Source organism: Somniosus microcephalus, chromosome 25 (genome assembly GCF_052327205.1).
Source record: "Somniosus microcephalus isolate GS21.2 chromosome 25, FLI_Smic_1.0, whole genome shotgun sequence".
In the NCBI taxonomy this organism is placed as follows: Eukaryota; Metazoa; Chordata; class Chondrichthyes; order Squaliformes; family Somniosidae; genus Somniosus; species Somniosus microcephalus.
Genome location: NC_141011.1, coordinates 19199878 through 19225851, shown reverse-complemented (window position 1 = coordinate 19225851; position 25974 = coordinate 19199878). Strand labels below are relative to the sequence as shown.

Sequence of the window (25974 nt, the reverse complement as noted above, 5' to 3'; positions counted from 1 at the left end):
AAATCGACCCCTATGTCTTTTGCAAACACTGTCCAATCTTTCACAAGCTGAACTGATTCACATTTTAAGGACCACAAACTAATTTATTTTGCAATTATTAAGTGAACTAATTCAGAAACATTTCTCATAACTGTCACCACATTTGACTTGATTCTGGATCAATCCTAGCATCAAATAAAATAACAAAATACACCACATTAACTCTATTAGTGGACTTGCTTAACTGTTTCTGGTGACGATATCGCTTATTTAACTGGACAAACTAAACTGCACATGTTCCTCTTTTTCTTTGTTAATTTGGCTACAGGAAGTGGGGGAGCTGCCCCTTCCGAATTCTTCCTCCTTCAGTTCGGTCATCCTTCCTTCCTTGTTCAGAAGGCCTTTAAAAATAAAAAGTGAACTCCTGCCCCCTGCGAGTGGATTTTGGCATACCCTGGTTAGAGGACGTAGAGACAGGATGGCAGGAATGACATATGAGGAGAGATTGGGTCGATTGGGCTTATACTCGCTGTAGTTTAGAAGAATGAGAGGGGATCTCATTGAAACTTATAAATTTCTAACAGGACTAGACAGACTAGATGCAGGAAGGATGTTCCCGATGGTTAGGGAGTCCAGAACCAGGGGTCACAGTCGAAGGATAAGGGGTAAGCCATTTAGGACTGAGATGAGGAGGAATTTCTTCACCCAGAGAGTGGTGAACCTGTGGAATTCTCTACCACAGAAGGCAGTGGAGGCCAATTCATTGAATATATTCAAGAAGGAGTTGGATATATTTCTTAAGGCTAAAGGGATCAAGGGATATGGGGAGAAGGCAGGGACAGGATACTGAATTTGGAAGATCAGCCATGATCGCATTGAATGGCGGAGCAGGCTCGAGGGGCCGAATGGCCTACTCCTGCTCCTATCTTCTGTGTTTCTATGTTTCACACTGGTAGTTTCCGTAACCAGATTATACCGGCCGATTGGGTGGTTAGCCCTATGCAGTGGATGGGTTTTAAGGATTCCATAACCCATCGATGAGGGCACACCTACTGGGCGCGAGTGGTCCCGCTGGCTGTCAACCCAGAATTTCGAGCCGGAGCTCCATTTTCCGTTGGCTGGGACTGCTTGGAGCAGGGCTCGAACCCTGCACCTACTGACTCGGAAGCGGGAATGCTCCCCAATGATGGACTCAAATGTATAGCAACTAATTGTAAAATGTCAACGGGTTACAAACCTTTTTAATACAAAATTGAATGTCACCATTGATCATGGTGCAAGAAAAGCATGAGGATAATGTAGTTTCAAGAGTTAATAATTTCCTGTCAAAAAGCAAAGCATGCAATTTCAGTTCAATGTTCAGAGTTGGTTGCCAGTAAGGAAATTACGTTTAATTTGAACGATTTTGGTCTCCAGTGAATGTAGGAAAAGAAAGGACGTGAGTATCATCATAACATTGGTAGACAAGAACATTTTATTTTATTCAAGGAAATGTGAACTGCTCTGAACCCCCTTGAGGGGAGCTAACCGCAGCAAGGATAACAAAGAAGAAAAACAGTCTAGAGAGAGAAATATGATGAATTCATGGTAAAGAGATATAAGCAGACAGCACGGTGCAAGGTTTAGGGGAATTTCATCAATTTTTATTCCCATTTTTGTCTCCCTATCTGATCCTGCTGCTCCTCCCTTAATTTTGGTGGCTTATCGTGAAATTTTGTAATGCTATCTGGTAGTTTTGCCCCCATTTTTGTATTTGGCAATTACCAATATAATAAGGAACGTAACATTTAAAAAGTGATCGGTCATAGATGATCACACTTGTATTATGGTTTAAAGCACTGGGTTTGATTCCCTATTTCCTGACATATAGCCAGCCATAGGATCAGCAATATTTGTACACAAAATGCAATTTTCAATTAAAATTACACAACAAAATATCTGGAAGAATCCCATCTACTTTCCTGTATTTGACAGGTGCATTTGTTTAAGCACGTGTATTTATTTAAAAGTAATTTCATTGCACGTCATGCCAGCTTTAAGTAATTGAGTTTGAACAATCGAATATATTTTCTTTACAGCCCATTGCAACCAATGACAGATTTGCATTATTTGTCAGCTTGACTCACTTGGTAGCACTTTTGCCTCTGAGTGAGAAAGTTGAGTTCAAGCCCCCACTCCACGACTTGAGCACATGATCTAGGCTGATTGTCCTTCAAATGAGACATTACAGCGAGGCTATGTTCATATGGATATAGAAGATCGCATGATACTACAGGAAACTTTGTTATATCCGGCACCGACGGGACCGAGCTGTTGCCGATCTATCAAAACTGCCGGACATACCAGCGTTAATGTTGAAGCATACGGAGGTTTTCATCTCCGTATCTGACAACAAACACCGTTGCTTAGCAACAGCTTCAAACAGTCGGCCCGTACCTTGGAAGCGTCTCTGTAGCTTAGCAACAGCTTAAGAGAGACTTTCCAGAGCCTGACTGTTGGAAAAAAAAGCCACGAGAAGAAAAAAAAACCTAACAAAACGGCTCCTGATTTCTGCCGGTAGATCGAGGTTTCCAGACATACAACCTCTGGATAAACCAAAGTCTCTTGTATTTGAAGAATAAGGAATTTTCCCGGTGGCCTGGCCAACATTCTTCCCTTGACCAACTAACTATCAGTTTTTCATTTTATTTATGGTTTGTGCGATCTTGCCATGCACAAATTGGCTGTCGCATTGGACTGCATAAAAAGTGACTGTACTTCAAAAGAAAATTGGATGGGCAGCACTTTGAGACATCCTGAAGACATGATTAGGTGCTATATAAATGCAAGGTTTTTTTTTTTGCACCCTACTGTGACGGAGGAGCAATTTAAAAACACCAGTTAATCACCAGAGTAAGTGATCATTCATCTCATTGCTGTTTGTGGGATCTTGCAGTGAGCATCTTGGCTGCCATGATTGCCTACAAAATAACAGTGACTGCATTTCAAAAGGTAATTCATGCCAGTGAAGTGCTTTGGGACATCCTGAGGATGTGAAAGTGCTATATAAATACAGTTTTTAATAAAGAAACTCTTGAGCATCTTTTGACAACTGGGCCTATATTGTAGTCCTTTTACTACAGTGACCATGCATGGACTGACACCATGATCCATTGAGTATATGGAATGTCTTTTTTAAATTATTTTCTTTTTCTTGCCATTTTTTTCCTCTCCTCTCCTGAAGGCATTCAGGCCTTGCTGGGATGCAGTTCTATGGGTATTCTGGTACCTTTCAGCAGTGGCCGCTGTTCATTTATGAGATTCCACAGTGAATGTAGGCGAGCTGTTTGCTTGTGGGGAACATCACATTCCAGTGTAGTCCAGCATGAACACATTTCCAGTTGGATAATGATCAGGAGTAGAAGCCCTGGAACAGTAACTGCCATCATATTGGAAAAAGCAAGTTATTTTGTGCACAGCAAACTCTCAAAAAGGAATGATTAGTTCATCTGTTTTTAGTGGTTGAAGGCAAAATGGTGGCCAGGGTACCAGAAGAATTGCCTGCTCTTCCTCAAAGTGTGTCATGGGATCTTTAATGTCCAGCTGTACTACCAGAACAGACAAATGGAGTCTCCCTTACTCAAGGCATTGGGGCCAATTGTAGCCCTCAGCAGAGCTCAGCTAACTCTCTACTATTTGCATTGTTTTATTATTACTTTTGCACTGTCATAAAGGACATTATCCATGGCACCAAATCTCGGTGCAGTTTTGTTTGGGGAAAAAAAGGGTACATTCTAATTATTGGAAATGATTTGCTCTAGTTCCTCAATAGAGACAATGGAACTCAGACTTCAATTAAAGATGTCTAATATTTTTTGTGCTTTGGAAACTGTAATTGTCACAAAGTTGTGTAGGTCCAGGAGAGAAGGAACAGACCTGATCGCAATACCTGCATCAATTTTAAAAGGGTGGTGGATATATTTGGCAGACAGACTGTTGAAGAGTGGGATAAAAACTTACTCGGTGACATTTGAGACTGGCCTAATGGGTGGACTTCGTCCTATATATCCTAAGGAAATTGGGATATGTGGGCGAGATGGGTTAGTTAACTACTTGTTTTGGATAAGCATGGTCTCCTTGTCACTTGCCTTAGGAAGTTAGGGAGGAGATTCTGCCAGATGTTTCCTGAAATTAGCCACTACTTTTTTTTACCCTTCCCCCCACCCCCCCCCCCCCCCCCAGGCGTTAATATTACTGTTAGTTGGGGATGGTGGTGTACGGAGTTGCATCATCTAATGCATAGGGTGAGCCCAGTAACCTTTCCTTGCTTTACTTTATATGTGTCTATAAGTTGTGAATAATAAAACATAAGCAGTAAGTCTTGAGCTCTTGTTCTTATAGGCCATGGTGTCCTGTCAGATGCTGTCAGAGCTGGAAGAGGTAATCCAATATAAGCTAGTTCCAGAGCGGAGGGAGATCATCCGACAAACCTGGTGGGAACGACTTCAGGCAAGTCAGCAAACTTCTTTTTAAGGAATCCAGCAGTATTATAGCAAACGCTCACCTCCAGTACTTTTGTTAATCAATCTGAGACCAGGCACACAATTACTATTCAACCAGCTGAGCATATTGCAGAGCTGCAGTCCGATCAATAGCTGTGGATATCCAGGAAGAGTCAGTGGATATCGGTTAGCAGTGAGAGCCCAGGCTGATTATTTTTTGTTTTACTGTGGGAGGCTGAAGCAAATTATTTCCCCACCTGAGATCAGCTAACTCAGCACAGAATAGAAATTGAACCTGGGACCTTCTGGCTTATGTAACTCCGTATCACATCATATGGTGATTAAAACCATTGGTCCATCAGGAAAGTTGTATGTACTCCTCTTAAATTGTATACCTGGAAATATTGTGAAAATGTATGCTAATCAGGTGCACGCAGCAATTAAAAATAGGTACAGTTGGCATTACTTGAGATTAAAACCACATTATTCTTTGAACTGACTTTCCTTATGATGTATAGTAAATTACGAGTTCTTCACCACTTAGTCCTGAGGTAACACCTGAACATTGTAAACAGTCAACATTCACAAATACATTCACTGTAAACGCTGGCAGTTATGAAATGGAAGGTTTCCTCTGTTCACTATTTATAGTGAAATTGTAATTGTATGTATAAAGAACGCATTTATGATTTCGGTAAATATCAAGAACTTCCCCACCCCAAATTAGGTGAAGAAGTCGTTTTTCCATTTATTAATGTTTACATGGCATGGTAAATTCCACCACCCTCACTTCTGTCCCTTCACACAAGCAGCACAGGACACAGAATTTACCCTTGAATCTGTGTTTTCTATTTGGTGGTTTACAGGGAATAATTTGGGCAATGTAAACTCTGGCAGGTGGATCAGTCAGCGCCGAGCACAAATGCAGAAATACTATATTGATACAGAAACTTACGTTCCTGTATCTATTTTTCAGCATTTGTGCAGAAAATTGAGACTTGCTTTCAATAACAACAGATAAGATGTCATTATATATTCTTAACTTGGGTGCCAGAACTATTCTCTACATATCCATAAATTTAATAGTCATTTTCAGAAGCCTCCAGCTATTATTTAATTTTCAAATCTCTGCATTTTTTAAAATCGAGGTTCCCTGTAGGATTTATTTTGCTTTATTTATAGGATTCAAAGCTACATCCACACAGTTTCAGGGCCAGGATCATTTCAGTTTGTTTTTTCTGGTGTGTATGTGAAGGAAAACAGAAGTATGTTAAGACAAGTGCCCCATTTTATGTTAAACAGAATTTGTAGAGCTTCTATTTAAACCAGCATTCCAGTCTCCTTTACATATTCCAGACTCTGCAAGAAAAAATATGCAGGACATTTGGAGTTATTTTTAGTTCACGACTTTTACAATCAAGCGCTTATATGCCCAATTACTGGCTGCATCGGAAGATGAATAGACCAAATAATCCCTTATTTCATAAACCTTGGCTTTCTAAGTTTTTAATTTAGTTTTTTCCATTTGTTTTTTATATTATCCATTCATTGGCCACTGACGTTGGCAGGCCTGACCTAATGATGTAAACCAGATCAGATGGTGTCGTATGCGCTAATAATGAGGTCTTTGGTTGTGTTTCAATACCACACTGCCAAATCAATGATTTAATGTTCCTTTCTCCCCCCCCCCTCCCCCCAGTTTCTCCCTTCTCTTCTAAAGGCATTGACTCATGCTGAGGTATAATTCCAAAGAGCCGGCAGCCCTCTGGTAATGCACTCAATTGGTCATTCTTCATGTGTGAGCTAGACAGTGAGTGTTGGCAGGCAATTTCACTGCGTGTGTAGGTCCCATAGCTAAGCCCAAACCTGTTCACACTTGACGTCTACACGTGCATACTGTGCAGCAGGGGATAGCATCTAGAGTGGGAACTCAAACTGATTTTTCTCCTCCTCTGTTGTCTCGACTGAAATCATCTAACTTGACTCAAACCAGAGATCAGGTTTGGCACATTCTGAGCTTAATATCGCACCATGTGACACAATTATCCACGAAACCATAAGGAGGCACTAGAACACTATCAATTGAAGTGTTGCCTTTGCATGTCCATCCACAAAAGCAGAGAGCCAGCAATATCAGGGAACTAGTACAATTTAGATCAAAGAAAATAAGAACTAACTAAGGAGACTTGTAGAAGTTCTTGTATAATTGTAAAGACTTGCTCACCCGTAAGTTCCTCTTATTTCCTTCACAGGGCTGCCAGCAGATAGTAGAAGACTGGCAACGAATCCTAATGGTTCGCTCCCTTGTCATTGGTCCACACGAAGATATGAGGACCTGGTTAAAGTATGCAAGTCTCTGTGGCAAGAACGGACGTTTGGTAAGAAGACACTGGAGGAAATGCAGTTTCAAGACTACATCAACCTCGCTTACAGTTTAACTTTGAGTTATGAAATTCCTTTGCCTTTGACAGTGATAAAAGCATGTATCCTATTACTTTCCATTTCGCAACTCTTTTGTGAGTGAACTGACAAACTATAAACTCGTGACTTTTTATATAAAAACACCACAGTTCATAAATGTTACTTCATAAAATTTTGATTACAGATCAATCTCTCAGGACATCGCACACAGGGAGCAAAGCCAATTGTAGTCTTCAAGTGAAAGGGGGTTAGAGGGCTGGAGATAATTGGACCAGCATGTGCAGACATAACTCTGTTCTCATTTCATACATTGTTATTTTTATACTTCCATTGTAAATTCTTCTGTCCAATATTTAAATTATGGCCTTTATAAACGGGTTCCGCTTAATTACACACTGCAGTTCCTCAACTCGCATGAGGTGAATAGAGCACGAGAAGTTTACATATGCAGTTTACATTATAAATGTGGACATGAGAATTTATGGGGGAAATTTTAACCGCAAAAAACAGGTGGGTTGGGTTCGGGTGGGAGGTTAAAGGGTTAAAAAAAAACTGAATCCCGACCCCAACCCACCTACTTTCGGTTTTAATGGAGGCGGGACGGGGGGGCGGGCAGCCAACCCGTGCGCAGGAGGCCGATCGTCCATTTAGATATTATAATGAGTCTGGCGTGCCTTATGGTGATCCACCATTATAAATTTAACTCTGGCTGGTCAGGTTTCCCGGGCCTCGGGGAACCTACCAGTTAAAGGAAGGCGAGGACTGCTGGATCTAGGGCAGGGCAGGGCCTGCGGGAAACCCGCTCCCGACCAGCCTCCAGATTAAAATTCCGGCCTCCGTTGGAAAAAGTTGACCGGAAGCGTGTGATAATATAGATAAAGAATAAGTGAAACTTTTTGTTTGTTCCTGGGATTATTTTTCAAATATATTCTGGTATTCCAAATGTTCTGTTTCTAGGCCTTGGCTCACAAGACCCTGGTACAGCTGCTTGGCGTAGATCCTTCGAAACACCTTGATCAGCCTCTGTCAACAGTTCACCCCCACGTCACATATGCTTACATGAAGTACATGTGGAAGAGTGCTCGCAAGGTAGGTTTCAACTCATGGTATATTGCATAGGAAATATGGGCCTGCAGGTGGTTCTCAAGAGTTAAAAGGCTTAATATATCTGGATTCACTTCTTCATAAAGCAGTAGTTCTAAATCATATTTTACGATTCGAGAAATGTTAAATAGCTTAGATAAGGTAAAATAAGGCAGGATGCAGAGGTCCTAAATATGAACGAGTGAAAGGTAACTTGAGATCAGGTATCAGAAGGAACTTCTTAGCTCAACAAGTGATGATTGCAATAAGCTGCGAGGCGTGGTTGTAGAGGTATAGGCCGAGATTTTGCTCACCTCAACAGTGTCGGTGGCGGGTCGCGGTCCCGCTGCCTAAATGAAGTTACCTCAATGGGGCTTCTTAAGCCCGCCCAGCGCGTTTCCCGGCCCAAATGGATGGAGCGGGTCTGGTGACGTCATTCATGATGTGTCTTGAGCTGGTTTGCTTAAAGGGACCATAGCCACATTATTTTTGACATTTGTGCTGTCAGTGTTCTACAGCATTGAAGTGCTGCAAACGCTGACAATCACTGCACAGAGGTGCAGGGCTGCACCCAGGTTCTCCCATGACTCCCTCCATATGCACGCAGGGAGGTCCTCTTCCCTTCCAGAAGAGACCTCCCCAGGAGACTGAGACAGCCTGGTTGCAGTAGATCACGAAATGTCACTGCAAAGCCACACTCAACCTCCTCCTGCTGTTCTGAACCTGTTGCTAAGCAACAGGGTTTGTTGCTTTATACGGAGTTCTCAGCTCCGTATCTTTTACTGTAGCTTTCGGTTATCCGGAATTTTTGATGAACCGGCACCACGTCGGTCCCGTCATCCACCTATCCAGTCTAATCTTGAATGTTGATATTGTCTCTGCCTCGACCATTAATTCTGGAAGTGAATTCCACAGCTTCACCACTCTCTCTGAAGAAGTTTCTCTTGCTCTCTGTTCTAGTTTTCTTACATTTAATGTTGTATCTATGGCCCCTCATTCTAAACCCCTCAACTTAAGTCAAATATGCCTTACTGTTGCACAATATGATTTTCTGTGATCCCCTTAATTTGTTGTCTCAAATTGATTCCTGTATTAGTGCTTCATACTATTGTTCTACAGCTCAAATGCTCGCTACTGACACACTACATTTTGAAAAGGTCAAAATCAATCAATTTTAATGATGCTTGTTATTTTAAGCGGACATTCTATCGATTATTTTTTTTTTTAAAGTCTTGCTTCAAGCGCACCTCCAACATACTTCAGGTGTCAGACATCAAAGCTTCAGAAGTATTGCTAAAAAGGAACGGTTAGTTCAAAGATGGTTTGTTTTGACTGGGAACTGAAAATGTATAAAACCTGCCAATTTGCAAACTTCCATCACTAACACTTAGACTCTCTCGTTGGCCTCCGGGTTTAAAGCAGTTACACTTTTGGCCTTAAAGGGCAGTCCAAGTTAAATATCTCTATACCTAACAGCAGAATAATACTATAACTTGCATTTATATAACTCCTGTAATGTAGCAATATACAGGAAACTTTTTTTTATCCGGCACGGATGGGACCGACGTGGTGCCGGTTCATCAAAAATTCCGGATAACCGAAAGCTATTGTAAAAGATACGGAGCTGAGAGCTCCGTATAAAGCAACAAACCCTGTTGCTTAGCAACAGGTTCAAAACAATGGCCACAAGTTGCAAGCGTCTCTGTAGCTTAGCAACAGCTGCAGCCACACCCTTGCACAGCAACACATGGAGGAAGGCAAGTAATAAAAGTTACCTGAACCTACTCCTGAATTTTGCCGGTTAACCGAGATTTCCGGTTATTTAGGTGCCGGTAAATCGAAAGTTTCCTGTATCCCAAGGCACTTGACAGAAGTCAGACAAAAATAGATGCTGAGCCACAGGAGGAGACATTAGGAGTGTGGTCGAAGAGATGAGTTTTAAGGAAGTTCTTGAAGGAGGACAGAAAGATGAAGAGGCGGAGGGATTTAGGGAGGGAATTCCAGAGTGTGGGGCCTAGATGGCTGAAAGTACAGCTGCCAATGGTGGGCAAAGGGAGAACGAATGTACCTAGAGGTGATACTTGGAGGAACGGAGTTCTGAGGCCGAGGGGTAGGGTGTTGTAGGGCTGGAGGAGGTTTTAGAGATTGGGATGGGCAAGGCCATTGAAGAGATTTAAACCCGATCTGAGAATTTTAAATTGGCAGCGTTTGGGGACCGGGAGCCAAAATAGGTGGTCAAGGTGGACGGCCAGGAGAACATTGGGATATTGCAACGGTCAAGTCTGGAGGTGACAAAGGCATGGCTGAGAGTTTCAGCAGTCGATGGGCTGAGGGTAGGCAATGTTACAGAGGTGGAAGTCGGGAGTCTTTGTGTTGGAAGCTCAGCTCAGGGTCGAGTTTGGTTCAACCTGAGGTAGTGGCTGGGAAGGTTGATGGAATTAGTGACAAGGATACGGAGTTTGAGGCAGGGGTCAAAGGTGATGGCGTTGGTCTTCCCAATTTTTAACTGGAGGAAATTGCAGCTCATCCAATACTGGATGTTCGGCAAGCAGTCTGACAGAGGGATCAAGAGAGCCAAGTGTCCTCAGCATACATGTGGAAGTTTGTCTTCGGATAATGTTGCTAAGAGACCGCGTGTAGGTGAGGACGAGGAGGGGGCCAAGGATAAATCTTTGGGGGGTGCTCCAGAGGTAATGATACAGGGGAGCGAGAGAAACCATTTCTGGAGATACTCTGGCTGCAACTGGATGGGTAAGAATGACACGAAACGAAGGCAGTCCCACTCAGCTGGACAATGGAGGTGAAGTGTTAGTGGAGGATGGTGTGGTTGACCATGTCAAAGGCTGCAGAGAGGTCAAGGAGGAACAATGTACCATGATCACAGTCAGAGGATTTCAGTTGTGACTTTGATTAGGGCCGTTTCGCTGTTGTGGCAAGAGTGGAACCCTGATTAGAGAGATTTGAACATCGAGTGACAGGAATGGGCACGGATTTGGGAGCTAACAATGTGTTCAAGGACTTTGCCGAGGAAAGGGAGGTTGGCGATAGGGTGGTAGTTTTGGGATGAGGGTGGGCTTTTTGATGAGGGTGTGATGACGGCAATTTTGAAAGGATGGGGAACAGTACCTGAGGGGAGAGAACTCTTTGGAAGCTGAAGACAAAAAGTCATCTTCCGGATACCGGGCACACTGGAGCCAGGCAGCCATCTTAAACCTGGCTTTAAATTTATGCAAAACATAAGTTCATATAAATATTCCAGTTTAATGCTAATGCTGCCTCTAGTATGTACAGTGACAATACCATGGAATTGTTCACAGGTACCATAACAAACTTTTTGAAAATCCATATTCATTGCATTTCCTTTATCTATTCAAATAATTTTTTTAAGCTTGGATAAGTATGATCAGTCTCTCTTTTTATAAATCCATATTGACTGGCACAGATTAGGTCATATTTCTTCAAGTGCTTAGTAGCCTTGGCAAGCTAAAACGAGCAGTATATTTACTGTATTTAGTGCACTCAGCAAGAAAAAAGGAGAATAGGGATCATTTTGTGTTTTGGTCAAGAATTCCATGTGATGCATTGACGTGGTAGGGGTGAATAGTGAATGGTGGTTTTACTGGGGCTCCATACTCTGGTACTCATTCTGTGGAATAGATTACATGTGCGTTCACTCTTTTTATTATGGAAACTGAAAAAGTCCTGAAGATTCAGAGATGCCCAAGATCCTTGCAAAACACTTCTGAGATTAGACTGTGGTGACCTCGAAAGCATTTTTACAAGTATTAATGGAGCCTGCGAGATGGTTGGCAGTGAATCCAATTGCTACCTTCACCCAGTTGGAAACATCGGTCCATGCCACAATTTCAATAGCGGACCCAAGAAATGTTAATGAAATCCAGCTTGGGGAGAAATATTGAGAATGGAGGCAAACTCATGACTCTCAACAAGTTGCAGTGGATTTTGTGCAGACCAAACCCACAGGGCGACAGGGATGCTGCACAGAGGCATTGCAAGTTGCTTACCAAGGGATAGTGGGTCAATTTATGAATCAAAATAGCATTAATTGATGGCTATTGTTTTAGTAATGCAGCCGATGTATTGGTTTGATCTGCCCATATGTTCCAGTTTTATTGGCTATTTGTGTTGACCATTTCCAGTAGGCATTCATGTTTCCCATTTCTTGTTTCTGACCTGGTATGTAGCCTGGTTTGTGTGTTCCTACAGAATGTACTGATTACTTTGAGCCAGGGTATTACGTGTTCTGTAATAAAGCTACAACGGAGGCAGGGGTTTGGTTGGCTGGCAAGCCTGTGCATCAAAGTGATCAGCTCGGTAGGTCTGAATAAATAATTTCCTAATTTGATTGCAGCTTATATTTACTTTATAAAATTCTGTGAAGAGTTAAATCAGATCTGTACATTAACGTAGCCCATTTTGTGTGTTTCATTTTGCTTTGTGAGAGCCTGGTGTGCAAATATTGAAATTGGTTTATAAGTCTGTTCAGTTCATTTCTGCCATGCGTTTTCAACTGCTAATCCCTTTTTTATGTCAGTTTTTGTGTCTTTTTTGGAAATTTTATTAGCTGCATTTCCAATGCTTGGATTTTCTCTCTCCCTTTTTAAAAATATCCTGTGGATATAGAAGCACTTGTCAGCGCTATGCCACTAGGTTATTGCTGTTAAAATGTAGCGTCTAATTCAGACATTTGGTAAGCAGTGGATACCATAGATATAAACAGACCAGGCCATCTTCAATCATTTCATTGTTCCCCTTGTTGTCCATACCCCCCCCCCCCCCCACCACTGTATATCCCAATGTCTCTACCATCACCCTCTGCCCTAGGGGAAAAAAACTAGCCTGACTCCTTTCCAGCATACACGCCAACTCACTCTCTCCTCTGGAACTCCATCTGCCATGACTCCATTGCTTGTGTTGACCTACTCAACAGCTCCTTATACCACTGTAGGAAGAATGTTGAGCCAATAGAAAAGGTACTGCACAGATTTACTAGAATGTTGCCTGGTATGAGGAAATACAAAGAAAGACTTGGAAAAATTGGGGCTGTTTTCATTATAACCGAGGAGGTTATGGGATATTTTAATGGAGTTGTTTAAAATTATGAAGGGATAGGACAGAGTAGATAGAAACATACCATTCCAGGGCAGCACGGTGGCATAGTGGTTAGCACTGTTGCCTCACAGCGCCAGGGACCCGGGTTCAAATCCGGCCTCGGGTGACTGTCTGTGTGGAGTTTGCACATTCTCCCCGTGTTTGCGTGGGTTTCCTCCCGGGTGCTCCGGTTTCCTCCCACAGTCCAAAGATGTGCGGGTCAGGTTGATTGGCTATGATAAATTGACCCTTAGTGTGTTAGGGGGATTATATACGTGGGGTTACGGGGATAGGGTGGGATATGAGTTGGTGTAGGGGTTACGGGGATCGGGTGGGATATGTGTCGGTGCAGGCTCGATGGGCCGAAATGGCCTCTATCTGCACCGTGGGGTTTCTGTGATTCTGTGATTGATTCCCATTGATTGAGGGTCTAGAATGAGGTGTTATAGATATAAGATTCAATGGACAAGATTTAGGACTGAGTAGAAGAACTGTTTTTACTGGGTTGTGAGGCTTTGACACCACCAATATTAGTGATTGAAGCAGAGACCATGTCAATATTTAAGAATAGGTTTGAAAGGTGGTTAATAGAAATGGAAATAAAGGGATATGGGAACAGAATGGGTACATGGGATTAGGACTGCTGCTCATGAGAAGGATAGTCACCAACACTGACATAGAAACATAGAAGATAGGAGCAGGAGTAGGCCATTCGGCCCTTCGAGCCTGCTCCGCCATTCAATGAGATCATGGCTGATCATCCAAATTCAGTACCCGGTCCCTGCTTTCTCCCCATATCCCTTGACTGGTTGGGCCGAATGGCCTGTTTCCATGCTGTAATTTCTATGTAATTTAAATGGGCTGGAGGGCACCAATGTGAGCACAGGACTACAGGACACTAATGTTTCTTTTATTCATCCATGGGATGTGGGCATCGCTGGGAAGGCCAGCATTTATTGCCCTTGAGAAGGTGGTGTTGAGCCGCCGCCTTGAACCTCTGCAGTCCGTGTGGTGAAGGTGCTCCCACAGTGCTGTTAGGAAGGGAGTTCCAGGATTTTGACCCGGCGACGATGAAGGATCGGCAATATATTTCTAAGTCAGGATGGTGTGTGACTTGGAGGGGAACTTGCAGGTGATGGTGTTCCCATGCGCCTGCTGCCCTTGTCATCTAGGCGGTAGAGGTCGCGGGTTTGGGAGGTGCTGCCGAAGAAGCCTTGGCGATTGCTGCAGTGCATCTTGTAGATGGTACACACTGCAGCCATGGTGCGCCGGTGGTGGAGGGAGTGGATGAGGTGCCAATCAAGTGGGCTGCTTTATCCTGGATGGTGTTGAGCTTCTTGAGTGTTGTTGGAGCTGCACTCATCCAGGTAAGTGGAGAGTATTCCATCACACTCCTGACTTGTGCCTTGTAGATGGTGGAAAGGCTTTGGGTAGTCAGGAGGTGAGACAGTCACTGCAGAATACCCAGCCTCTGACCTGCTTTTGCAGCCACAGTATTTATGTGGCTGGTCCAGTTAAGTTTCTGGTTACTGGTGACCCCCAGGATGTTGATAGTGGGGGATTCGGGGCGATGGTAATCCCATTGAATGTCAAGGAGGAGCACAGGACTACAGGACACCAATGTGAGCACAGGACTAAAGGGCACCAGTACAAAATTATTGAGCCTCAAATGAGACCAGAAATCGAAAGAAATGATTTTTTTGCGAACAAAATAGTAGATATGTGGAATAAACTTGAAGCAGTGTTAATATCTGGTTAACAGGGTTGAAGGTTCTATGGGTGAGTGTAGATTGTTTTGATCAAACGCTCTGGAGACTGTGATGGTCCTGAGCTACTGGAACCATGAAGCTGTCGTGCCGGAAAACAGTCAATCCAAGATGAGTAAGGTTTGAAGAATAGGAATTGTGCTATTTTCCATGATTATATTTGTTAATTACCTTACATCAAGGGTGGAGACCATTCCAGGGCAAATTATACATGGTCTCTGGGGGGAAGATAGGCTTGATGGGCCAGATGGCCTTATCTTGGAGGCCTAACTAAATCTCAGAATCTCTTCTCAAATATCTTATTGGATACTTCATGCTAAAATAATAGAATGAAATGACTAAACAGACACCACACTACCATTAAAATACTGCCTTAAACTCTGCAAAGCTGCATTAATTGGTTACTGTTTATTTCTAGTCTGCCAAGGCCACATGTCAAGACCACATCCAAAGCTCTGCTCCCCGTATCCTAACTCGCACCGAGTCCCATTCAGCTATCGCCCTCATTGAAATCCCTCCGTGGCCTCGCTCCTCCCGATCTCTGTAACCTCCAGCCCTATAACCCTCTGAGAAATCTGTGTTTCTCCAACTCTGGCCTCGTGCATCCCCCACTTCCTTCACCCCACTATTGGTGGCCGTGCCTTCAGCCATGTAGGCCCCAAGTTCTGGAATTCCCTCCCTAAACCTCTCCAGCACACGACCTCTCCTCTTTTAGAATGCACTTTAAAACCTACCACTGTGACCAAGCTTGTCCTAATGTCTCCTCCTTTGGATCGGTGTCAATTGTTGTTGCATTGCGCTCCTGAAATACACCTTGGACGTTTTCCTATGTTAGTTTCCTATATAAATGCAAGTTGTTGTTGTTTTCTTTAAGGTAAGAAGTAAATCATTTTCGAAAAAAATTACGCCCTTGCTGTGCATGCTTGGAGCTGTGTTAGCATTGTGCAGGATTCAATGAGAGAGCGCATGTATAGTAGCCCCATTTGTTCCAAGTGAACAATATACCTAGTTTCATTTGTAGCATTTCAAAAGCTTCATCATTTGCACATCACCTATTATATGTAATGTTGACATTATTGAATATGTTTTTTCCTTTTGCATTATCTCTGTTGCACATGAAACTGAGGCAGTCACCTAAGCCTAGAAATTAATGTTGGCGATACTAGCAGTGGCTGCTTAATGTGTTCATATGACATTCCACTGCTCACTACTTTATCAAAGCGTGTCAAACCGTTTAAAATAAGCTAACGGATCAGGTAAAATAGCTGACAGAGGAATGTCGTACAATTGTATTAAATATGCGTTTTCTAATATTGCCAACAGAGCATCTAGCCTCTACATGCCAAATGTCAATACACCAACTCCACCCCTTCCAGTGCTTCCGCTGGATCAGCCAGCAGAAGGAAGACAGCTGCTGAATGAGACGGACAGCTTTAAATATCCTACTTGTATCCGCAAACGATTTTATCCTGAAATCTGACCTCTGTCACTGTAGACTGGCCACATTTTACTGATGTAAACCAGACCCACTTTGGCATAGATGCTGATTTGGCTGCATTGCCAACATAATAGGTCTCACATCTGTTGCCAATTTTTTATCCTCACCTTCTCTGCAACACACACACACACACACACACACACACACAGACTCACACACTCAGACAGACAGACACACACACACACACACACACGCGCACACGCACACGCACACGCACACGCACACGCACACGCACACGCACACGCACACTCACACTCACACACAGACACACACAGACACACACACACCACACACACACACACACACAGAGACAGACACAGACACTTCTACTGAGTACTTTTTTAATAAAAAGTTTGCTTGCATGTGCTGATACATGTGTGACATGAAACCTGGGCTTTTCAGCCTGAAAGAGATGATTGACAGGGGGACCTCATAGAGGAAGATAAGATAATAAAGAATATAGGAAAGGAAACTCTAGAGCACAACTTTAAGGTAAGCTGTGACAGAATGGGTGCAGAGCAAAGCAAATGTAGGATTGAGGTCAGGAAGTTCTTCACAAAGTGATTTACACATGGAATGAACTTCCAGATAGACTAAAGCCCGGGCACCATTTAAGAAACAGTCAGGCACTGTTGATGGGCAGACTGCAGATTCTTTCTGGATGGATGAATTAAGGTGGGCCGAATGGTGTTCATCTGTATTTTCTAGTGCGCATGTGCACTGGACGCACTTGAATAGCCCATCATTTGGAACAAGCAAACAGTTGCTGCTTCACGCAGTCTGCATGTGTCGATTTGATTGTTGATAACGAAGATATCACCAGGTCTCAGCATACACCGCATATAAGCTTTGCACACCCATGTTGACGATTGTCAAAGCCCACCATCGCATTGGCACGTTGCTAGGCCTGAAAGTGGGAAGTGACGAACATGGAAACTGGTGGACAAATCCCAGTTGAGCTTGGATTGTCATGTTTAACCAATTCTAATCCCGATATGCCTCTTTTTAAAGCAGCCTGTTGTACCAAGTAATACCAGTGTTACTAAAGAGACCAGTTAAAACCTGCAAACAACTACAGCCTGGTCTCCTTTAAAACCGGTCCTATTTCACTGCCGTGATTGGGAACCCACTGGTTGACATAGTTTCCTAATTTATTATGATGAACAAATGTCAGTATTTCTGCCTGGGGACAGAGTAGGTCAGTGGGGCTGTGCAACAGTTGGTTTTACCATTAAGGAAATTGATGCCTATTGCTGAAGTAGTGTGGAGAGCTCATGGATTTGATTATCTCCATAGTTGAGGCTACCTGCTCAGCTGTCTCGAACCTTGTGCAATTCAGTAAATAGTAAACCAATTAGCATAACTCCATTATTTTATTTTTTTTACTCGTACATAACTTACAAAGCCTGCAATAATCGTCGTCATCCGTTCTTCCTCATTCTGTTACCCACCCCAGTACAAACTGTAATTCTGTGCTGGTTGTGACAATTCTAATTGACCTACAGAACGTGCATGATGAAGAACCAGCATGGGGCTCGTTTCCAAAACTTATTAAAGAAGGGTAAATTCCGAGTGAAAGTATTTTAGAACTCTAGCGTTTTATTAAATAATTATATACGCTGAGAAAGGGAGGAAATGATGCATTAATAAGCAGCTACCATGGGTTTTAACTTTAATTACCATTTTTCTTTTGCCAACGTCATTTGGTTGCTTTACACTATCCACAGAAATGGTGCATGTTATTGTCGGAAACAGTAAGGCAGTGGCTATTATGATTGTTGCCGACATAGCATTCAAACATGGTTTAGAAATGCAGGTTGCTGGATAATTTGACTCTAGGGCTGCCAGGTGAGCGGAAGGGAGAAAGCTGGAAGAGGTTTTTAAAAAAACGTAGTTTTAAATTCTCTTCAAATTATAGAGCCTTACAGCACAGAAGGAGGCCATTCGGCCCATCGTGCTTATGCTGGCTCTTTGAGAACGCTATTCAATTAGTCCCACACCCCTGCTCTTTCCTCATAGCCCTGAAAATTTCTTCTCCAAGTATTTACCCAATTCCCTCTTGAAAGTTATTATTGAATCTGATTCTAGATCATAACTCGCAGCATTTATTAAAAAAAAATAGGATAATAAAGGATATAGGAAAGCTAAATCTAGAGCACAACATTAAGGTAAGCCGTGACAGAATGAGGGCAGAGATTTGAACTAGTGCAAAACAAATTTAAGATTTCATTATTTTTATTACCTAATGGTTTGGGCAGGGGCTGGCGTTCTCCATGTCACACAGCCACCCTGGCCGAGCCCTCGTCTCAGGCCTCAAGAAGTGTTATTCCATAGCTGGCTGCAAAAAGAGTTCCTCAAGATATGTGTCTTAGTGGCAGTAAAAGACAGCCAGAGTCAAAGGGCAAGACAAGCTTCTGTCATGCTTGGAGAGTAACATTTCTCGTAACAAAAAATTAGGGAATGCTTGTTTTTTTAATGTTAATTAGTGGGTAATTAATGACCTGCTAACAATAGCAAAAAACATTTCAAAGCTGCATATTTCTGCAAATTTATTAGCCCATTAATTAAGGAGAAAAAACAGAAATTTTATGCCCTAATTGTTTGCCTCTCAAGCTACCTTCACTGGTTCAATTGCTGATTTGTTGGCATTTTCAGCATATTCATTACTCCAAGTAATTTTTTTCAATTAATAACTCCAGGAAATAGGTTGTGCCGATCTATTGGCATCAGTTTCAAGGGAATTTTGTTTAAATATAGGGAATGATATGTGCGTACATTGACATTTCATCAAAGGTTACACACCATCCCTCCATGTACAGGAGGCATTTTTACCAGTGAACTGCTTTTGTAGGGCAAGGAGTGCATTGTAACATTAAAACATAAAAGAGAAAGTTCAACGAAGGGTTAATTACAAGGAATGGCGTGTGTTTGACCCTACACTAAAGGTCCTCTTTAGGTTGTGATATTTTTCCTTTTCTATGAAAGCATAACTTATTTGACAAAATGTCTTGTGGATGACAATGTGATGTTTACTTTCTGATGTAATGCAGTGAGTATGTAACTTAAGGCTCCCACTGAAACCTTTTCATTTGGATCCGTTTGCCTAGAATGTTTCCTAAATAGGCCATTTTATATTATGCACTCCATTTCCTCCCAGTTAATTTTCCTCACTAATTTTCTACCAGTTTCCCCCCCCACCAATCCTCCTCTAAAGTGCCTGCTGAGTTTTTACCCTCTGATACCTGTCACAAGTGGCCATTATTGACGTGCGAGTCTTGCCGATAAGTGTTGGCATGCTACGAGACTGCAGGAGGCATCGAAGTTGAGCTTGATCTTGTCCCCCACCCGATGTCCACACACACATGTTGCAATTAACTGAAAAGCATGGTAAAGGAAGGGCTTTTGCACCCTGTTGGGAAAATGAAGGAACTGGTATGGATAGGGCAAACTGCTCTTCATGTTTACCACAGTTGGGTTGCCCTGTTAGCAGCTGATTTGAGAATACATTAATACATATGGGGAAAGAGATTGACAATGGTGATCCTCCCTGAGATTTACACCTGCCATCACGCCAATTTGAGGTTGTCGTATGGGTGCTGACGCGAGGCCACTTTCGAGAATATTCTTTCTTGAGCTTAATTCAATCCCTTTTGCTGATTAATTCTGCTTTATTTGTCCTTCATTCTAGATTGAGGCTTTCCAACACATGCAGCACTTTGTCCAGAACATGCAACAGCAGGCTCAGCACGCCATCGCTGCTGAAGACCAACAGCACAAACAGGAGCTCCACAAACTCATGGCAAGGTCAGGAAATCATTGTATTCTAATTCATTGCCTCTTGCAATTATTCCTTTGTTATTGTATAAACCCCCCATGAGTATAATAATCTGGGTCTCCACTACAGCCAACAAAATGCAGACTGGTAAGTTTATATTTGTTCGTATTTGATGCAACTCCCACATGTCAGGAGTCAATGGCACTGCACTAATGTAACCCCACTCTTCGAGTGACATCCAAGCTCTGTAAGCATATTTCAGCTTCCTACTCTGCATTCTGAAGCCCGTCTTACTATTTGTTGCTTTTTGTTCTCATTGTGGAAGGTTTTTGTGAATGTGGAATCATCAGCAGATTGGCTCTGAGGTTCCATAATATACAAAAAGTAAACTGCTGCTGCAAACCCTGTTCTTATCCAATGTCCAATTTTCAGCAAGAGTTACTGGAGAATGATCAGCACCAGGAACTCTGGCTGATTTGTCCCTCCCCTGGTTTGGGGTACTAATGTCAAATGTACTCTCCAATTGCTGCCCTGGAAGAGATCAATTAATAAAGCACAGACTGGGAACTGAAGCTGGGATTTTCTGGTCTGTACACACGAGGTGGGAGTGAAATAACAACAGAAAATGCTGGAATAACTCAGCAGGTCAGGCAACATCCATGGAGAGAAATTTGAGTTGACGTTTCAGGTCGAAACCCTTCTTCAAAACTGGAAAGAAAAAAAAACAGATCGAAGGCAGGGCTGCGATTGGATAAAAGAAGTGAAAGAAACAAAAGAGCTAGACGAGATGGTAATAGGCTGAGATTAGGTGTAAAGTCTACTGGCAGGGCAAGAGATAGCTGCCAGGTGTGAGAGAGAAACAAAAGGAAAGTCGGGGGGGGGGGGGAAGGAGTGGAAAAATTACAAGAAAAAATGTGTAATAGGGGCCGAGGTTATGATCTGAAATTGTTGAACTCGATATTGAGTCCGGAAGGCTGCAGAGTGCCTAATCGGAAGATGAGGTGCTGTTCCTCGAGTTTACGTTGAGTTTCCGTGGAACAATACAAGAGGCCAAGGACGGTGAGGTCCGAGTGGGAATGGAGCGGTGAATTAAAATGACAGGCGACCGGAAGCTCGGGGTCACCCTTACGGACTGAACGGAGGTGTTCCGCAAAGCGGTCACCCACCCAAGCTGTACCCACTCGGACATTAACCTTTTCTGCATTGTCTTCCTTTTGCTGTTGCCCTTGCAGTTTTGATTCATGGTTTTATTTGTTATAAACAGTGTGGCTTGCAATCCCAAGCTGTCCTCCCAGTGACATGAACCTCAGGCTCAACTGTAATGTCCTACATGATTGATTAGGTTGTCCATACTTACTATCTGGGTTTATACATGAAGAATGACTTCATGGGGAAGTCCTATAGAGCTGGTGACACCCAGGAAAATGTACCACAGCTATAGTCAACACTTTCAGGAGTGAAGAGGGAGATGTGGGTTAAGAATGACAAACCAGAAGAAAGATACACGCAGGAAATAAATGTGTTGAAAAAACATAGTTTAGCAGAAAGGCAGTAAATGTCAACTGAGAGGTTTGCAAAGAATGGCATCAGGCCGTGCATTGTAATATTGCAAATTATTCTAGCATTAGCATTGTGTGAGACCCATAATATACAAAATGTAAACTGTTGCTGTAAACCCATTCATGTTTTATAAACTGGTATTTCAGTGTACAATATCTCTTTTAAGACTGCTAAACACTGATGAGCATTGAGCTCTTGTATAGTGACGTTCTGTTTAGTTATTCCAAATATGCAGTTGAAATGTGTATGTTTTTCTAATTTAACATCAAGTCAAATTGCTTTCATTGGTGTAGTTTCATAGCATAATGTAAATCATTCTGGACTGGAAGATTTACAGTGACAGCCTTGCCTTGGCTGAGACGTTTTGTTCATTCATGCCTCCTTTAACAGATTTGGTTTTAAATGTCCGGGTTTAACCTATAGCCTGTAAAGGTGACCACTCCAGAAGCTCTGATCACTTATTTTCAGCCTTACTCTTTAGACAGCCAGATGTTCCGTTGGATAAGTCTGTGACCTGAAAATTCGGGCAACTGAAATTTTATGTTCCGCTTAGCATAGATCTACTCGATGTCTAGACTCCTGCCACTTTTTCATTTGACGCCTTGAAAATTAACTGATGAAATGCCAACCAGTTCTATTTTCATCCTGGAATTGAGAGTGTGGAACAAGAATTGGTAATGAGAATGTACATGAAGAAATAGTGAGGTCTAGGAGTTCTGTAAGAAATGTTTAAGTCATTGAACTGACTCACGAAATTACTGGATACCTGGTGGAGCCACTCACTTTAAAGTCAGCAGAGAACAGAAATTGGGAAGGGAGGTGATATCGCAGCTGTAATTTCATTTTCTTCGAATATTTATCTCTCCATCCATCTACCTATCTAATTAATTAAAAGTTTCACATCTGCTGCATGTTCGTAGAGCAAAGTACCCAATGTCTCCATAAGGCCTGAAGAATGCTGTTTGGCTCAAATTTCATGTGCTTTCCTGATGTCTGCACATGTGTGATCACCGTGTTTTCCCAGCCTTCCATGCATGTGCGACTCTGTCTGTTCCACTTCCCAACCTGTACCGCAGACTATTCATGGGCAATGCCAGTGAAGATGATCTAGTTATGTAAGAAAAATGCTTGGCAGCTTCAATGTGCAAAAACATATTTGTGCAGGTACGAAGTCTTTGACTATCAGAAACATTTAGGCCTAGAAATTCAGTTGTTTGCGCCAGCCGCTAGCGCCTTAGGAGGAGGAGAAGTGGGGTGCTAAGCGGCTAGCGCCCGGGCGCAGCGCGATCTGCGCCTCTCGCGAACTTCAGTTAAGATTTAGCGGCGGCGCAAAACCTTTGCGCGCGCAGATCCTGACGTAATTTCATGGTGCAACGCCCTTTGTGCGTCCCGAACCGGAAATTCAGCGGCGCCGGCCTATTGTGCGCCTGGCGCCCCTAGCGACTGGTAGAGGGGAACGGTTCCCAGTCGCTGCGGGGGGCGCTAATTAAAGGGGACTCCTCCTGCAGTATAAATGGCAGCCATTTTGCACCACTCCTTCTTTGTGAGAGACGGATCTTTGGAGAGAGACAAAGGTAGAGAGCTTTCTGGTTTGGCTCAACACTCGCACAGGTACTTGTGGCTTCAGGCCACAGCTTTGCACTTGTCTTTAACTTCAGTGTCATAGCATTGATTGGAAACATATAATGGGGGCTGCAATGGGTGGAAACGTTGGGCTTCTCCATTACATTCAAAGGGCTCAGAGATGCCGTCAGAGAGTGCCAGTCATGGCCAGACGGAGAGGGGGCAACAGGCGTCAGCAAAGGAGGCCTTACCCACCCAGGGTATACCGCCAGCAGTTCTCCTATCTGAACATGTCTGAGGAGCAGTGTGTTCGGAGGCTACGATTCAGAAGGGCGGTGGTCACTGAGATCTGCCAACTGCTTCGCGGAGATCTGCAGCCGCAGCTGAGGAGCAGGACGTCTCTGTCGGTGGCAGTGAAGGTGACGGTGGCTCTCAACTTCTATGCCACCGGCTCCTTCCAATCCGCTACTGGGGACATTTCCAACATCTCCCAGTTTGTGGTACATTGCTGCATCCGCCAGGTGACCAATGCCCTTTTCAGAAGGAGACGTCAGTTCATCTCCTTCCCCATGACCGTTGACAAGCAGCAAGAGCGTGCAATGGGCTTTGCAGCATTAGCGGGCTTCCCCATGGTGCAGGGCGCCATTGACTGCACGCATGTGGCTTTGCGGGCACCTCTAGAGAATGCCGAGGATTACCGCAACCGGAAGGGCTACCATTCGCTCAACATGCAGCTGGTGTGTGACCACAGGCAGCTCATCCTAGCTGTCAGTGCCCGCTTTCCAGGCAGCAGCCACGATGCCTTCATCCTGCGCCAGACTTCTGTGGCAGACATGTTCGAGGCCCAGCCTCACCCACGAGGATGGCTTCTCGGGGACAAAGGCTATCCTTTGTGCACCTGGCTGATGACCCCGTTCCGTGCGCCCAGCACCCCTGCTGAAGAGGGATACAATGACAGCCATCAAGCAACCAGGAACATTATTGAGCAAACAATCGGCGTGCTGAAGCAACGGTTCCGCTGTCTGGATCGTTCCGGGGGAGCCCAACAATACTCGCCTGAGCGAGTCTCCCATTTCGTTGTCGTGTGCTGCATGCTGCACAACCTGGCTATCCGCAGGACTCGGCCACTGCCAGCAGACATTGGAGGACCACCAGAGGAGGAGGAGGAGGAGGACCAGCACAGGAGGGAGGCAGAAAGTGCAAGGGCCGCCCGTCGGCGGCTTATTGCAAGTTGGTTCTAGGCCCCCTCTCAGGGAATGGCTTGTGCCAATAGCAGAAGATGAATGTAGCCGCTCCACAAGCCCTCAGCCGAGCAGGGCAACCAGGACTTCCAAAAGAAAGCATGGACAGTGCGATTTAAGAATTTTTTTTACTGTGATACCTCTGTGCCCTTCCCACATGACAAACTAATGGCGAGAAACCCCCCCCCCCCCCCCCCCCCCTCAAAACACACATACACCAGTCTCGGCCTTTACAAGTAAAACAAATATACCAGTCTCGGCCTTTAAATATGAAACAAATACAGCAGTGTCGGCCTTTATATATGAAACAAATACACCAGTCTCGGCTTTTATAAGTAAAACAAAACATTTGGCCACACCTACTTTTTCCCCTGCAAGGGGGATCCGTTTCGCTTCCGTGACTGGCCCCTACCCGCCCTGCAGCTCCTCCTCAATGGGACCCCAGTGGCTGCAGCAAGGCTGGGGGAAGGCTGCTGAGGGTCAGATCATGAGACGGCAGATGCCCTTGGGGGTCGGCCTGGACCAGCTCTGGGACTGGAGGGGCCGGCTGCTGACTGCTCCAACTCTGCTTGGGCGCCAGCAGTCTGTCCAACAGCTGGTGGCAGCTGCAATGGAGGAGTGACAGTGTTGGCTGCAGGAATGCTGGCAACCTGACAGATCACAGGCACTCCCTGGTCGGCTGATATATTGGCATGCGCATGGGCCAGCACTGCAGCATGCGCAGCAATCTGCTGAGGCACAGACTGCTGGGCTGCTGCGGCACAGCGAGTGCCCCGGCGATGCCTGGCCGATCCAGCGAGTGTGGCAGCAGTTAGTGCCCGTGTGGCCCTGGTCTGTGTCTGCATGACAGCAGCCAGTGAATGCACGGCACGACTGAGCACTTGGCTAGAAGCCGCCTGTGAAGCAGCGAAGTCCTGCTGACTCCTAGCCTGTGCTGCCGCGATGTCCTGCAGACTCCTGGCCTGTGCTGCACTGAATTGTTGCAGACTCCTGGCCTGTGCTGCCCCGAATTCCTGCACACTCCTTGCCAGTGACTCTATGGAGTCAGGCATCCTTGCCACTGCAGCCATGAGCTCTGTGCTTGCGCTCAGCCTGGGCGCCCATTTCCGCTAGGAGCCGCACCTCCTCTGCGCTCACCGTAGCAGGACTGGAGGCCGCACTCACCCTCCGGGGAGAAGGCTGCCGAGCTTCCCCACCCCTCCCGCGTTGATGCAGCCCGCTGGTCCCCGGAGCTTCACTATCCTCCAACCCTTCCCTCCCCTGCTCCCCTCCAGGGAAGACGTGTCACCATCATGGCCATGGGCTGCCTCGGCTGAGGGTGTCCCTGATGGGCTGGCTTCCTCTTCCTTCTCCTCTATGTCTGACTCGGACACAGTGCCAGCTTGAGGGGCCGCCTCCTCACCTGGCGAGTCACCATCTGAAAGCAGGGAGGCACAAGAGTTGCTTTAGAGTGAGGACAGGGCGGCAGCGAGGGGGGCATGAGTGCTGCTGTGCA

At 44.4% G+C, this 25974-nt stretch overlaps 1 protein-coding gene across 5 annotated transcripts in view; it reads left to right on the top strand.

The window, feature by feature from the left end:
• mtor (mechanistic target of rapamycin kinase) overlaps positions 1-25974 on the top strand; it is a 315741-nt gene that overhangs the window by 237045 nt on the left and 52722 nt on the right. For all 5 annotated transcript variants that reach the window (XM_085966859.1, XM_085966857.1, XM_085966858.1 and 2 more), the window contains 4 exons: positions 4360-4467; positions 6713-6838; positions 7839-7970; positions 20029-20144. In XM_085966859.1, the coding sequence (XP_085822985.1) occupies positions 4360-4467; positions 6713-6838; positions 7839-7970; positions 20029-20144 (482 nt within the window). The remainder of the gene's footprint in view (positions 1-4359; positions 4468-6712; positions 6839-7838; positions 7971-20028; positions 20145-25974) is intronic.